This window comes from Strongylocentrotus purpuratus, unplaced genomic scaffold (assembly GCF_000002235.5).
Source record: "Strongylocentrotus purpuratus isolate Spur 01 unplaced genomic scaffold, Spur_5.0 spur5_scaffold_9, whole genome shotgun sequence".
Lineage (NCBI taxonomy): Eukaryota > Metazoa > Echinodermata > Echinoidea > Camarodonta > Strongylocentrotidae > Strongylocentrotus > Strongylocentrotus purpuratus.
The window spans coordinates 4,848,870-4,866,076 of NW_022145615.1; the positions used below are offsets into that span (position 1 = coordinate 4,848,870).

The following is a 17,207-nucleotide window of genomic DNA, read 5'->3' on the forward strand; positions in this document are numbered from 1 at the left end:
ATTTGAAGTGATTACTTAAAATACACTAAACTATAATGATGTGTTTTCTTCTTTTTCATATGAGTTGTACCTTCAATCATACTATTATGTAATTATCAATCTTGTTGAATGTTTCTCGAATATTTATTTGTAACACCTGTGACTGATAGAAATAAAATATCATGTAATTTTTTTCTCGAAAAATCAACCTTCAGCAAGTTCAATAGCCTTGTGAGTGAAGACGGCCTGCTTGCTCATCCGTGACCAACTCTTGTGTCACCTCACAAAATATATCTTAAACCTGACTTTATAATTGTGTCTGCTATTGCCTTAGTCATATTGGTTATGAATTGTGTTGTGAATTTTGTTATAATACTGTATATTATACTTTGTGAGAATTTCAAACCACACTTGTATGTATTATTGCCAATGTAAATTGTTCATACCTGAATTTATTCATGATGTGATTCAGAATTGTATTTAAAATTCTTGCTATGTATAAGTCATATAACTGTCTTGTTATGTTTTGTGCTGAAAGCCGGAGGACCGTACCTCATCATAGACTTTTTCTTTATAGAGTCTTGGCGCCCTTCTGGCTTTCAGCACACGACACCATGTTTTTGTCTTATGTTTTATGTATTACATGTTACACCAATGGATAACAAATGTCTGTATTATATTATGGACAATAAAATCTTGCGAAGTTCAATTATAATAAAACCTTTTCAATCAATCAAATCACGTTATCTGATCATGATTTCTATGAGATATATAATAGGGTATTGAATAGATCGTGTTATATTTTAGATTTGAACTTTTGTGTGAACAGAATCCGTAGCTACTATTCGTGTAAATAAGAAATCCGAGCTTAAAGCCCAACTGCTATACTTATAGCTACTTGCGCCCTCTATATAGCAAATAATGACTAATCGGTGACCATTGATCCCCCTTGATCCTTTTTTTCTTACGTTAATTGAGAGCTTATTTGATGAGATAACCACCTGTCAGTGACCATCAACCAAGGCTCAAAATCGATGACCAGGCAGGGAGGTCTAATCCCTCCTGGCCAAACTAGTGTGGTGTGGATTTAAATCATCATAATTATCGAGTTAACTAAATTGAAACAAATAAAAGATTGAAAAGACGATGTAAACCATTTAGAAGCATCATCTTCTCAACTGTGAAATGCCGAAATACTAATCCCAATCAACACCGTGTCAACCTGCACCATACTGCTCTTGATTCAATGTAATCCGAGAATCTGTATTCAGTTGCGCCACATACGTTTGTTTCATTGTAGTTTGACGACGATGGTTTCGAATCACCGAGAGGGAGTATGCTGCATTATTTCGAAACACATTCAGGGACCTAAATATATGGCAGAAATCATTTTTTTTTCCCCTTCCATTTATCTGTTTGTGACGTCGCACATAGTAAAGGAAATCCAATGGGAATTGTCCATATCTGGTAATCTCAACTTGTAAAAATAAAGACTTTATTTATTTTCACGTATTTATCTCAAACTTTCAACAATTATTTGTTCCTAATCTTTTTATTGCTACTTTCATTCCAGACAAATTTGCGTTAAAAATTTAAGTACCTTTCAACGGCGTTTGCAGAAGTTCTGTAGTGACATGATGTGTAAAAAAATGTATTAAACAAATCTAACTCAATGAAACATAAACAGGCGGAATCTCACAATTACAACCAATTATTTGTACTTTTTAAAAAGAAAAAAAGTAGGCGCCGTCCAAATGTTATACAATTGCGAAAATAACTTAATTGATTATGCATTTGGGGTAGAATGTATGAAAATTACAATCTTAAGAAAACAAAATTAATGACAAATGAAAGATGATTCTTCATATCGAACATTTTTTTTAATGATTATTTCATGACTGAAAAACGCGGTTTATGTAAAATTATCATATTCCTTTCTCAAACTTTCACTGAATCTGTATTTTCCTGTTTGATATGGTTTTATTCAATTCATTAAAATTTACCGTGCGCTACCCTGCTCAAAATGAGCTGATGGTGAAATGATCACGAAATAAACGCTAACTCAAATCAATTATTAAACAGTTTGATTTTCCCCTTCCCATGTCAGGTAAAGCTATATATGTTAATGCTGTGAATTTCTATATATTTTATGGATACAAGATTAGATTAGATTATTATTATCATTTTAACAAGGAGTAAAACAAAAACAATGGACGATCTAGTCCAGAAATACAGTTTCCCATTTGTTTTATGTCGATATACGAAAAGAATTCGATAATCTTGAAGAGTGGAAATATATATATTTTCCCCAAAAGTATATAAGAATATATATATTGGCTTCTCTTTTTCGCTCTTAACCCCTTCTCAACATTTGTCCTTTTCTAAGTAATTCCCCTGTTCCCCGTAGCTACCCACTGATGTATCCATTTTTACTCCTGTATCTTTTCCGTGTATTTTGTTCTCCACAGTATACTGTAATTTCTACATGTTTTATCCGACTTTGCCTTCTCAAAGATGATAAATCATATACATAATATACATAATCAATATTTACTGATATTTCTGATCATGGAATTCGACTTTGTAGGCCAAATTGCACATTCTGAATCCGTAAACATACATATTTGCACCTTTTAAGCAATGGTTTACGAGGCACAGAACTGGGACCTCAACCGGCAGCCCCCAGTAGGGAGAATTATGAACTGTCACTATTTCGTTAGCTGTCACCTTGATATTTGGGCAGTGCAGTGGTTTATTCGTAGTTCTTATATATATCTTACCTAAGTGCTTTTTGTCCCAAAAAAATTCACTAAAATAAAATTAATGATTGTGGGAAATTGATATTCAGGAAAGCAACATCAGTCACCGGTGTCAGTACGTCCATGATCATGATGTTTAGTCTTTTACCCTTCTTATCCAAGGGGGGGGGGGGGCAAGTTTGCACCCTTTGAAGTTCAAATTGGCCACTATTTTAGGGATACTGCTCTTGTATCGTCTCAGAATGCAATTTTTGAAGCTCGAAAGTGTCGTTGAAAACCTACTTATTGTGAGCAAAGGATGAGTAAAGTATAAATGCGATCATGAGATCGAGAATTGTGAGTTTATAACCATACTTCCGGAAATAAAAATAACAGATACAATCGTTCATCTACCAATAACAAACTTTTGAGGAAAATGGAGGTACATAGAAAAGTTTATTGCCATGTTATATTTGTCACCAATAATAGTGTTATGCTCTATATTTTCAAATACACCAGCAACTATTTCCGAACTTGGCACGAATAGGAGGTTCATACATGTACATAAATCTTCCCATGTTTTCGGCAATAAATTTGTTTTGGTCTAAACAAACTGCTAGGCCAGTACCAATCTCCGTTCTGTACTTTATTTCTCAGTCACGAGGTCACGGAAAGGAATTTGACAGCCGTCAAAACAATAGAGTCTGCGTCCTTAGTTGACCGTAAGCTTGCCAAAAAATGTGACATTTGTCCCCAAGGACCTTTATCACTATGGCAACGGCTAACTCGATTAGCTTCCGTTTGTATAATCGTCTGGGAATTCTTTGATTCTATCCAGCTTGCTAAACGGGAAGAGAGAGCGTTTGAGCAATGTGATATGAGCCAGATATCACTGAGAGTGTCTTAGCTTGGCTTATATAGCGAGAGGTGTGAGGGGCCTATAATCAACGGTCAGTTTAGTCGTTCACTCGCCATTGTGTTGGACAACCCTTTTCACACATTCACGACTCACCGCAGTGGTTGAATAGACAGACGACTTTCATTCTGTCTCCGCTTTGATTGAATTGAATTCATCGCCGTCATTTTTTGTATGTTTGCTATAGGAGTACATCACCCATACAAGGGGACTACCTTCTGTCTGCACTGCTTGCTCGGGACTGTGTGTCGCTGTAACCAAACATTACGTCCGAAACCTCCCAAGGCTTCCTAAATCGCGCTCGTATTTTTTTAATCTTCATAAATTATGTTCGCCCGTATGTCTGCTGGCGCTGGCGCGCTGACGGGGCTGTGCGCTGCCACGGTGGGTATAGTACAGCACCAGCGGCGCGGTACGGACCAGACGAGCGAGTCTTCCTCCCCTCAACACTCGAAAGCCAATCCGCATTCGCCGCCTCGTAGTTCGGGAGACAAGACTCGTGGAAGTGGTATCTCGGCGGCTCCATCGGGCGAAGGGAAGGAGACATCGGGAGGCCCAGCCATGGACTTCAACGAATACGCCGACGACGTCGCCAATAGGGCATTGGACCTATACAACGACAATGACTGGAAAGTGGCTCGGTCAGCAGTAAGTTCAATCTTTATCATTTTGAAGCTTCTTTGGTGTTAACATTCAATAATGTTTACTGATAACTTTCCTTGATGTTAAAACGTTTATTCAATCCTTGACCATAATTGTTTTTATGTCAAAATTTATCAAATTGACCAAGCGTGAAAATAAGTTTCAGAGGATCGCTATATTATGTTAGGCAGCGTTGGTACTCGAGTGATAACCAAGGAGATGGGAGACACCACTCCTTGCGATATCTTCGTATATTATCTTGATACTCTGTTCAGGTTTAGGAGAAAGATGAGGGGTTCTAGTTGATGGAACATTTAGTGAGCCCGCGAGCATGAACGTTGGTGGTGGTGGTGGTGGTGGTGGTGATGACGATGATGATGAGGATGATGCTGGTGATAATAATGCATGCTGTCATATTACATGTATGTTATTTACCAGGGCGATCAAGATTATGTCGAGATGATAGTTAAAGTGATGATCATGACTTTTGAGTGTTTATGGAGCAATTATTTTCGGATGACAATTATGGTAGTCAGGGTCAAGACTCTGTAGGGACCTTAAAGTTGTCGATGTCGGGGATATGTGTCTTCATCAGAAGCATAATCTTGGTAGCGGTGTTGTTGGTATTTATTGGTGATGGTCTTACTCGAGTGATGTTAAAAGCGATGGTTTTACTTTAGTGATGGTGGTGATGATGGTAGTGACGGTGGTGGTGTTGATAGCGATAGTGGTGATGATAGTGATGACAGTGATGATAGGGACGATATTGATAGTGGTATTGATGATGGTGGAGATGGTGGTGGCTCATGGTGATGGGATGGTGACGACAGTAGCAAAGGAGGTGGTGGCATCAGTGATGCCATAACAATGTTACAGTGGTAGTTATGTGATGATGGCAGTGGTGGAATTGCGGTGTTAGTGATGATAGTGATCAAATCATTACAGTGGTGATGGGATTGTGGTTGTAGTGATGAGAGTGATAGTGGAACTCATGATAGTGGTCAAATGACTTGTAAAGATGATGATGGTGGGATAGTGGTGTGATGGTGTTGGTTGTGATGATAGTGGTGACAGGGTGGCGGTGGTAGCGGTTTGATCATGGTTCGATGGTGGTGTACAGGGTGTAAGTGATAGTGGTGATGTTTGCAGTGATGATAGGTAGTAAAAAAAAAACATTTTGGGAATTTGGCTACAAGCCGTACAGTAGGCTTATTTGCTTTTAAAGAAATTGTAGCTTATAGTTTTCCTAATGATATAATAATTCGTGTGTTGAATATCTCCGCTGATTAGCTTGGTTAGTAAGTCCATGGTTTAATCATATCATATAGCTGCAATTATTCCAGGACAGAATGAATAAATCCCGAGTAGCAGCTGTGCGGATCACTTTGGCAAAATAAATGAGGGATGAAACAAATATCAATTAATTTCATTTTCACCAATCTTCGAGTAGGAGTAGGACTATATTGAAATATATTCTTAACCATGTACTCTTGGTGTATACATGTTAACAGAATGGTCATTGATCTGCTTTGTCCTGTGGGAAGGGGGTGGTGTTGTGCGCTTTTCTTCTTCTTCGCGCGGTTGATTAAGCCAACGATGAGCGGTAAACCCCTTATTGCTTGGAGGCATGTCATGTTATCGTCGTTCAAATGATCCTCAACTCGCATGTGAATGCGGCGTTAATTTGCTGATGAACAGGCGTGAATCATACCCAAATATCACCAATTCGTAGTCTACCATCCAAACAGTATCATTTCCTTAGGATTCCCACTTATAAACCGATTTCATTCTAAAGGATGCCATTAATTCGTGTCTGTATATATTTTGCGTCATTCTGTTTTGCCTCACTAAAAATTTGTGCTGCATTACGCAAATTATTAGCATAACAAATAAAACGATAGATTTAATCATTAGTGTTAGGTGCACTTTCGTTATGTTATTGTAACTATTTTCAAAATGTATAGAGGTCGTATTCGTTTTTAGCTATACTCCCCTGATACTCCCAAGTGTGTTTGATAGAAAACAAGAAGGGGACTGAAAAGTCTAGAAGAGAAAATTATATTGTAGGCAGTGACATAGCCTATTCCAGAGAAGGAAATATTGAAGGGGCATTTTAGGAACAGAGTGTTCGAGTCTACAAGTCAGATGTTAGATATTTAAGGGGAGCTCCACCCTGATATTTAGTAGGTTTTATTCAAAGAAGACAAATGAGAGGAACAGGTCAGTGAAAGTTTTGAGCAAATTCGGATTAAAAACGAAAAAGTTATGAAATTTTGAAGTTGCGATCAATACAAATTGGCAAATCTGTGACTTATCTTGCGAGCTTTCCTCCCGTTTTTTGAACTAAAAGAAAAACAGAAGTTTCAATTTTCCCTCAAGAACATTTTCATTCATAATTATATACATCCTATATATATATATATATATATATATATATAACTATTGCAAATTTCTCTTCAACCCCAGTGTGGAGAAGAAAAATATCAATTCTTTAATCAATAACAAAAGAAAATGAAAGTTTATGGAATTTATGTACAGAGCAAATAGGAGAGGCGTTCGCAAGATACGTCACAGTTTTGTCAATTCGTGTTTGATTGATCGCAACTTCAAAAATTCATAACTCTTATTTGTACACCCTTGTTATATAGAGCCAATGTAACATATAATACATACCAAAATGTGGTTATTGTGCCCCTTTTTAGTATAAGACGCAAGAGGGACTTAAAATGAGATAACCACTTCTTTCCTTTGCTTTCTTTTCTATATTTTCTTTTTGATTGATTTGTTTCCATTACTTTCTGGAATTGTGCCCCTACCCTTTTACCCAATCCCGTTTGTGAATCCTCTCAACTCACTTTGAAAGAGATCGTAGTTAAGAAGATAGGCCTGATAATCCTCCTGACATCATAATGATTTGGTGATTGCGTGTGAATGTGACATGTCTTTGTATAGCAAATCGTGTGTGTCTCGTATTAAAGGTGCTTATCCTGATTAATTAACATAATGACACGTGACGGCTTTTATACGCAAACTGAAAGTAACAGTGTAGGCCTACTAATTGAAAAGAAAGGATTGTGCACGGATTTAATATGGTATTTGTAACCGGGCCAAAGAGATTTTCATGGATTTTAAGGAAATATGTATATGTCTTACTTCCCAGTTTAGCTCTGTGTAGAACATGTTTCCGCTCGTTTTCCACCCTTTCGACCCCCCCCCCTTTTTCTCTCCTTCACTCACACACACATATACTCGCCCCCACCAGACATACAAACACTTAGATCTTTTCCCCTCTCTCCCTCTCCCTCTGTCTATCTACAACTCTATCTCTCTACCTCTCTTTTCAATATTTGTTCTTTATTGTATGTGTGTGTGTGTGTGTGGAAGGGGGGGGGGGGGTCATCAGTAGAGCTAACATTCAACATGGATTCACTGAGAAGGGAAAGTCATTCCGTCTTGGAGCCAGTCTACCGTCGATAGTGTTTTAACTACTCCGTTCATTAATGACATCTTAATCAAGCATGGCGGTTATCTAATTAAATTGGTCTAGTAAATCCATGGGGAAATGATCAGTTTTTCTTCTTCTTCTTCTTCTTTTCATGGAATACCCTGGGTCCCTGTCATGCCTTTGTGTCTGGGAATGTCGTTGGTTAGGTCTACGATGTATTCGAAAGTTTCGAGTTGATTCTTGACAGAAGATGATGATGGATGGTGGAAGAAAATTAGGTAGAATGTAAGACAGAGAGAGAGAGATAGAGATAGATAGCTAGATAGAGAGGAAGAGAGAACGAGAGAGGAAGAGAGAGAGAGAGAGAGAGGAGAGAGGGGGGGGGGACGGGGACGGGGAGCACAATCTATACAGAAACAATATTTTAGGGTTTACTTTGAATTTTAGCTTTCTTGGTGTCATCCAATCATGTACATGTAGGCTTAGGAAAAAGGTCTCCCTCCGAAAAATTTATAGAGAGAGAGAGAGAGAGAGGGGAGGGGGGGGGGGGGGAAGAGTTTTTTTTTCCCCACTTCATATCATACATGTATTTTCGAGACTTCGCAAGTTACAGTCATTGTTGTCTTATCTCATACAAGTTACGGGGAAAATATATTTTGGATGACGTGTTAGTTTGTACGGTGACATGAAAAGCCTAAACACGGCATTCTTCTTGATTTGGGATTGTTCAATAGCGTGGCTGAATAACGACCGTTCTTTAGATGTACGAACTTCACTGAGATGGTGTAACCATGGTGTAACTATAGCTTGCAACAGCCCATGTTGTCTTACCATTTGCAAGTGAAGGGAGGATAATATTGGGGATGACGTGTGGCTTTGTGCAGAAGCATGAAGAGCCTAAACATGGCATTTTTCTCTCTCAAGTCTCAGTCTCAGTCTCAGGGTCTGAGTTTGTTCATGGGCATGACTGTCGTCTGGCCATCTCTCATCGCATGACGTGGTGGGATTGAAGGTCGTCACCAACCATCGCATTGGATTCCTCTAAACATCCAGAGAGAATGAGAGATGGGATGCGGAGGAGGAGGAGGAAGAGGAGGAGGAAGAGGAGGAGGAAGAGGAGGAGGAAGAAGAAAGTGAAAGTTGTAGAGAAAAGAGTGATATGTAAATGGAGAGGTTATTTCTTATCATATACAGGGATGAGAGAAAGAGAGATGAAAGGAAGAGGGATACGTGGATAGTAAGTGAGAGAATGCCAGGTGGGGTGTGAAGGAGGAGGAGGAAGAGGAGGAGGAAAAAGAGAGTGAAAGTGATAGAGAGAAAGAGTGATAGATATATGGAGAGGTTATTTCTTATTATATACAAGGATGAGAGAGAGAGAGATGGAAGGAAGAGGGATACGTGGATAGTAAGTGAGAGAATGCCAGGTGGGGTGTGAAGGAGGAGGAGGAAGAGGAGGAAAAAGAGAGTGAAAGTTGTAGAGAAAGAGTGATAGGTATATGGAGAGATTATTTCTTATTATATACAGGGAGAGATAGAGAGAGATGGAAGGAGGAGGGATACGTGGATAGTGAGTGAGAGAAGAGAGAGAGAGAGAGAGAGAGAGAGAGGGTGGGGTGGGAGGGGGAGAGAAACAGAATGAGAAAAGGAATGGAGGCTGGCGTGTTTGGGAGATAGTGTGGGCTGGAGTACATGATGTTGTAGAAATTAATTAAGAACAAGGGTAAAGAGAGATTGTTGTGTATCATTCTAGAGACAGATTTGAATTTAATACAGGTGAATATGAGGTTTGGAAAGGGTATTCCAGTTTATGAACGAATCTATACCCTTGGGCTTTTAATAATTAATTCAAGGCCGGAATATCTTCGTGTATGCTTTCACGTAATATTCAACACAATTCTTGCAATGAGGGTGTATTATTGTGACTAGCTCAATAGTGCGTTTAATTTCATGTGCACCCAAGGATGAGTATTCACGTACGAATTGCTCTGCGTTGGGATGTTGTCCAACACCACGTTCTGACCGTATGGGATGCGAAGGGAGACCCCCAGCCCAAGGCCAGTGACAGTGGATGAGCTGGAGCTATTAATTCGTTAATAATCAATTCTCGGCCGTCATGTATTCAGAGACCGTTCCACGCACGTGTGATTCAAGATCAAGGTCGCATCCTATCTCTCTCTCTCTATCTCTCTCTTCAGCTTCCTCCCACTTCACTTCATCTTCCAACAAACATCTCAAAGCCAGGGAGAGCTCGGTGTATTAAATTTTAAAGGGGCTGCTCAGATCTGGTCAGTGCGAATATTTTTTGTCAGTCAATGATCCTTGATCAGATCACAGCAGTCGTCACTTCTACTTCTTTACAATACTGCGACATGTCGTGTATTAATCAATGTGGAATTGGGGTGATGGAAAGGGGGCATTACGCCATTACCCCCCCCCCCCCCTCCTCCTCTCGACAAAAACTCTGGAAAAAGGGGGAGGGGGAATGTGCTCAAAGTTGTCTTCTTGTGGCTCCTCGGCAATAGTTTGGACTGAAACGCACCTGAAAACGTAGGAATTCTTATTGTCAGAACTGTTTCTGACTTGTTACCCCATCTCCCTCACCCTCCATGGTCTAAGACTCCTTGAGCTGCCACTTATCACGGACTCCCTGTTTTCGAATGACGTCATTGAGACCACAAAAACACGACAAAAAAGTCCCCGCATCAACTGAATATTCATTTGGGCGTCATCAAATAGCATCTGTATTGAGGTATAAGACTGATTTCCCAATGTGTTGATATCTTTGTGACTGCAATCTAGAACACTTCAAGTTCATTTTTTTCGTTGCCCGACCTTCATAACAAACAAAAAACTACTGAGGTCACGGTTGCAAGTTTCGCTATCTTTATGACACCCCCCCCTCTCTCTCTCTCTCTCTCTCTAACACACACACACGCACAATTTATTGTTTTCTACCCCCTATCTCTACTCTCTCTCTCACTCTCTGTACTTGAACACTGGTCTGGAGCAAAGATTTGGTGGCTGTCAGCTAACATTACAGCCTGTGTAGTGTGTACACACGGTGACCCGTGAAAACCCGGCAGACTTCACAATGCTACTGTGCACTTTGCTTATTCGGGTGCGCGTTTACACAAAATAGGCATAGTTCAGACAACATAGTTCAACTTCACGCACAGAGCCTCATACTTGCTTTTCTCTTTCATTTCACTATTGGATAAAATGTAGCTTGAAAAAAAAAACTGAACACGCCGTCAGTGGATTCACCGTATATACCTCTTTTATCATACATCTGAATTTATTACGCAAGATGTGGTATTACAGTAGAATATTGGTTAAATCACTGTAACTAGTACCTTATAGTCGCACCAACAAGACCGACACCGGACCGACAACAGGCCGAACGATAATAAATCATTACCTCCATTGCCAAGAATCGGTCGGTTTGGAGTCGGTCTAAAAATCGGTTTACTTTGGTGGTGTGACTGACGTACAATACATAAGTCACACCGCCAACCAACTCCAGGTCGACGCTAAACTGACGTAATACTTGTTGTTCAATCTGTTGTAAGTCGGTTGTCGGTTCGGTCGTTGTAACTGGGATGGATACCTCAGTCAAACCGACTCCATGTCGAATAAATACCGACCGATTTTTTAAAGTGAAAGTAATTTTTTCCTTGGTCTGTTGTTGTAGGCGCGACAAGGGTATGGGACCAATAATGAACTTGAAATAACCAAGAATACGAATGCACAGTAAGTTGTGAAGTCGTCAGCATCACAGTTGTTGTCAATTTACGGCGATTTGCGTCGGTCAATACGCCTAAATAGCTCAGTCAATGGATACCCCTGACACACCAACGAAGCCGACACCAGATCGAATACAGACTAAACATTGCACGCAATGGCTCAAAATGGGTCAGTTTGGAGTCAGTTTGTCGGTGTGGCCGAGGTATGATTGAATGATAGAATGTGTGCATGCTTCGTAGGGTTACTGACATACATCGGTGTGACATGTTTGGTTAAGACGTTTTCCTCCCTTCAATTCTGCAAATATAATTCTGGAGCGAGGGAATGTTTTGAGAGTGCAATGCACGTAGGAGGTCGGAGAGCATTGATGGCTGTTCCAGGGTTTGTTGTAAATCCAAAGGTGATGAAGCAAGTCCAAGGATTTGAAGATAGTATTGGTCTTGCACCTTCTGTGCGAGAGAGACTGTATAAAGTTTTCCGATGGATTAATTTTCAGTAACAGGGACATTATTTATTATGCGTTACACAGAGAAGTTTAAAGGTCATTTACAAGATGGACTTTGCATAAGTTTTCTTTATCGTTGTATAGATAAATTAATTTTTGATTGAAGAGGTTGTCATTGTGTCGGGGAGGGGGGCAGGGGGTTCCGTTCATTTTAGCACCATCGCTATAAACGTGACCCCCCAAAATGGGGTCAAATGTCTTGAATTGTGAGTGGCGAACTTGGTAATTGTTTGGCCAGTGGCAAACTCAAAGTTGATCTTCGATTAACCCTTGAACTTGCAAACATTTACCTTTAACTGCCTGCTCCTCGTTCGGGGATATTCCTTTCCTTCTCAACCCTCTGAGGAAGTACAAGTTTTTACACTTCAATAGAGCATTCATACACGAAACCGAAGTCGAATTCGTTACCAAAAGTGACATCGGGTCAAGTAAAACAACAGACTTCTCACGTACACCTGTATAATATTTCAACAATGAGTGTCACAGTAGATTTAAAAGAGCGAACTCAAAATCAAACTTAACACTCTTTACAGTTTTTAAATTGAAATTCTGATAATTCCCCATTTTTCAGGTAAAAAAGTGAAATATAAACTTTTATTTTTGAAAGTTGAACAGGTGAGTTTCCAGTTTTGTTACAAAGTCAAAGGAAGCATTTGCTTTTCTGGCCCCAGCAAAAAATAAAGGAAAAAAAAAATCCGCTGAAGTGATTTCGAATGATTATTTTAACGATGTAGTGAATGGGTTGTAGGAACCAGAAAGATGTAATCAAACTTCCTCTAAAATAAAAGGCACCATCAAAAGTAAGTTATGCACATTCCATTGACAATCAGATCAACCCGACTTCTTTATTTTATAGCTTATCATTCAACTTGTTTATAATACTTTTCACAATCTATTCGTTTTTCAGCTTTCAGTATTTTATTTGCATACTATCTCACATTAACTATAAATCATCTTGGGCTCTTTGAAGATTCAATTTTTCGCCTTTTCCAGAAATCCAAGATGGCGCCTAGGCTTATAGCCAAGCCATAATATAATTAGCTTGTGGAGGATGGGTGGCATCTGTTCAAATGAACTAAATCAGACACTTTATTCCATCAATGGAAAGGTCTTTTTACTTGGAAATACACGGTTTCCACATCCCTACAAATTGCTGAACATGAGACATGTCCTCATAATCTGATAATGTGTTTTCCTTTCAAACAGATTTCTACTCATTGCTTCACAATCTTCCTAATAATGTTATCTCATTCACTTTGTCAGATGTTAACGACCTCTCTGTGAATCTCGATTTCGAACTGTGCACCGAGTCACATAATTGATGTCAGTTGAGAATTAGTACTGTCGGGAGTAAGCGATGAGAAACTATTTCCATCTCCAATTGGTATCATAACCTTAAGGTATCGATGTGGAAAATGTAGTAATTGTGTGAATTGAAAAGGAAAATGAGATTTGACTCCTTATTCTCAGGTTAGTCGGCAGATATTTGTAAGACTACTTCGTCAATCCTATAGATCCTTCCGGAAATTGTAAGTGTTCGTGCTTCCTCGACGCATGTTATTCGATCTTACATGCCTCTTGTTCTATTGCTCTCCACATTAAGTGTTAGTCATCAGACCAGACTAGGACCTTCTTAATATTTTCTTTAAGAACATTTTCCAGTCCTAATTTAGTCATTAATTGTTTTCTCCCTCGTTTCCTTTATCGTGTCATCGTCTAACTTTTAAAACGGGGGCTGCTCTAAATGCAATATCTCCCTTGTACATTAAAAAAAAGTCGTCACAATGACATCAATACATTTTCCATCCTTGTTAACAGTCCATATTAGTGAAGCCCCAATTTATTAGTTTTTTGGTCATTATATTTTGAGAATGACTGATATTTATTGACTTATGTGCTTGTAATTGTAGGCTACAAGAAATTTGAGCATTTGAAGTTTAACTTCTATTACTTAACACAAACCGTGTAGCATACTAAAGACCTAAACATCAATTTATTCGATTTCTTCGATTTTACGTGATGTATAAACAAGATCAGCTCAGTTTTAAATGGCTGCTATTTTCTCCTTTATTCGAAAATACTTCAGCCAAACCGCCAAGCCGACTTCATACCGACTCCTAACTAACCGGTTCTTGGTAATTAGACTGAGGTAATTTTTGTTCGGTCTTTTGTCGGTCTAGGGTCGGTTCTCGTTGGTGTGAATGGGGTAGGCCAATGGAGGACGTTCAGATTTGTTCAATTGTGGCTTCCGCACGCGCCGATGTGATTTAATTTCATAATCTTTGTTTATCATTTTAATTTTTGTGGTTAAAAACCGCACATCCGCAGACTTGTACGTGTTGAGATTTACATGACCACATGACAAATATTTTATCGCTTCCCGTGTCATTTCTGAGAATTTTATATTTACTGTCATCCACGAGATTGCACAAATTGAAACAAAGTGTTTTGATATGAAATACAAAAACAATATCAGGAAATTATTCACCTTGCATCCTGTGGAATGTCAACGTTGAATATTTATAGGTGACTGCGTGACTTCCGAGTACAGGTACCACTAATTTGATATTTTGTGGGATGTGTGAGGATCAAAAAGCTTATAGAGAATAAGATTTGGAAGGAAAGAATATCGCGAAATATAATGCTGCCTCTCTGCCACACTTCCCCTCCTCCCTCCTCCTCCGTCAAACAATTCTCTCTATCTCTCTCAAAAAGGGGGATTCGTTTGCAATTGATGCACAAGATACAAAATATCGGTATTCATATTTTCTACACGATCTTACAAAATACGGAGAGACAAGGTCATGACCAGAAATGGAAGACAAATATTTATCTTGCTTGATAACAAGACCCAAGCACAATAATCAAAGGATTCTCGAGGACATATTTAATCGGAAAAGAGTTTGGGAAGGGAGGGTCTGAAAACGTGAAAGTCTTGTTTCGGGGGAAATATCCCCCGTTAAAAATTGAGAGGGGGGGGGGGGACGTGTCCCCCTGTCCACCGGGATCGCCGCCCCTGCTCATGTTAATTGTTGTTACCGACATAAATTATGCTTTGTTATGGAGGACATGTCAAACCCGAATTTCTTGCTAAATTACGAGGACAGTTTTATAAGGAAAGTAGTTTTTGTTTGCACCAGAGGCCGTTCAAAGTTAAAATATATCGTAATGCACCAGAGGCCGTTCAAAGTTAAAATATATCGTAAATACCTTTAAGATTGTTCAAGTCTACTACTTTGTCATTTATTTCAAAAAAGATTTTTAGATAGTTGTTGAAAAGCGATATTGGAAAGAATCAGTTGGTCTATGATTATAATTTAATCAAACTTTTATCTATAACTAGAACTCTCTGCGTTGGTCATGTCGAACTGGGTGTAGCCAGCAATGTCACATTGTATTTGAAGAAGAAAGAAAAAATGTAGTTTACCAACCAGGTGCGTCGATTTATCTTGAGGATGTACATGTATATCTATATGTGTGGGGTGTTTTATTTTAAGGGGGGAGCAAGGGGCAAAAATAGATCGAAAGTATGTGCTGCAAAATAATTATGTCACGCAGACATCCCCCATGTATTTTTTGAGTGACGCCCCATCTGGCCATACTGTACAAAATGACAGGTTTTCTCTAGAGTTATCAAAGCATGGTGGATAAAGCTGCTATAGGACAATAACCTATACCCCTCGAGTGAATATTCTTTGGTGCAATATATTGAAATAGATATTGTAATACTTCATCGGGCACACTTTGCTTCTAGCAAAATTGCTAGTGAAATTATTTAGATTGCCTTTCGCGATTACGCAACAATCTGTCACAAGAAGGAAAACCTGACATTATGCAACGGGCATTATCTCGCCAGGTTTGCAGTTGGATTTAAGGTTAGGTTTAGGTCTAGGGTTAGGGATAGGTAGTGTTTGATCTAGGGTTGAACTGAGGAATTCGGTTAGGGCCGAAAATTGACCGGGTAGAATATATCGCCGGAACAGTTTTCGGATAATCACAAGAAGTTGCTTTCTGTAGTACAGGACATTGACATGACCGTTGGTAAGATTAAGCAATTCTTGTCGTATTGGTTTACGAGCAACATCAAGAGCTACAACAAAAGAAACTCGAATTGGAGCGTACCGTATTTCATTTACTGGAATGCACGACCGTATAGCGTCGGCTATTTATTAGCTCCAGTTCACAATCGGGCCGACTTTTTCTGTGTCAAATTGAATCAAAGAATAGCCATGGTGGAATTGCAGGTTTACTTTCCGCTGACTTGAACTCTGTAGGAGCCCTATGGGGAAACCGTGTCAAGACGCGTAATGCTAGCAGGGCAGCCGTGTCTGCCAGGCATGTAATACAGGAGTATTTCTTACCGTTTGGGTTTTTGTTAGCAATTGCAACCAGTTGTGGAATGCATCGGTGACCCGATTTCTGGGATTGGAGTCAGTCCGGCTACCAGATGTGAAAACGCACGTGAATAACCCTTGCATACAGACCCTCATCGTGTTATGTTTTAAAAGTGTTTAACCTTCTTAACTGAAGTAGAAATTAAATGAGAAAATTATGCATAAGATGTCTATTAGTTGGTTCTAGGACAATTACCCCCTGGGCAATCACCCCCCGGAAAATTACCCCCCGGAAAACTACCCCCCAAGGACAATTACCCCCCGGAAAATTACCCCCCGGAGAATTACCCCCCGAGGACAATAACCCCCTAAGGACAATTACCCCCCGGAAAATTACCCCCCGGAGAATTACCCCCCAAGGACAATTACCCCCCAAGGACAATTACCCCCCGGAAAATTACCCCCCGGAGAATTACCCCCTGAGGACAACTACCCCCCGAGGACAATTACCCCCCAAGGACAATTACCCCCCGGAAAACTACCCCCGAGGACAATAACCCCCCGAGGACAACTACCCCCCGAGGACAATTACCCCCCGGAAAACTACCCCCCGAGGACAATTACCCCCCGAGGACAACTACCCCCGAGAACCCCCGAAGGACAATTACCCCCCGGAAAAATCCCCCCCCCCCATCCCGAGGACAATTACCCGCCCCGAGGATAACTAATGTACCCCCGAGGACAACTACCCCCACCCCCTTGAGGACAATCAGGATTTAATAGCAAAAGACGATCTGACACATTGAGAGATGTTGTGAAGGCTACGAGCCCATACAATCCCGTGCATGAACCCACATTCGTTCAAATACTTACGCGTGATTATCCTCATTACTACACATTTTCC

General features: G+C 39.8%; 1 protein-coding gene across 1 annotated transcript in view; it reads left to right on the top strand.

Annotated features, from left to right (window-relative positions):
• The first annotated feature begins 3,972 nt into the window (after positions 1–3,972).
• The window catches only part of LOC584940 (stAR-related lipid transfer protein 5), a 58,842-nt gene continuing 45,607 nt past the window's right edge, over positions 3,973–17,207 (top strand). The window contains exon 1 of the mRNA XM_011679758.2: positions 3,973–4,281. Coding sequence (XP_011678060.2) covers positions 3,973–4,281 — 309 coding nt within the window. The remainder of the gene's footprint in view (positions 4,282–17,207) is intronic.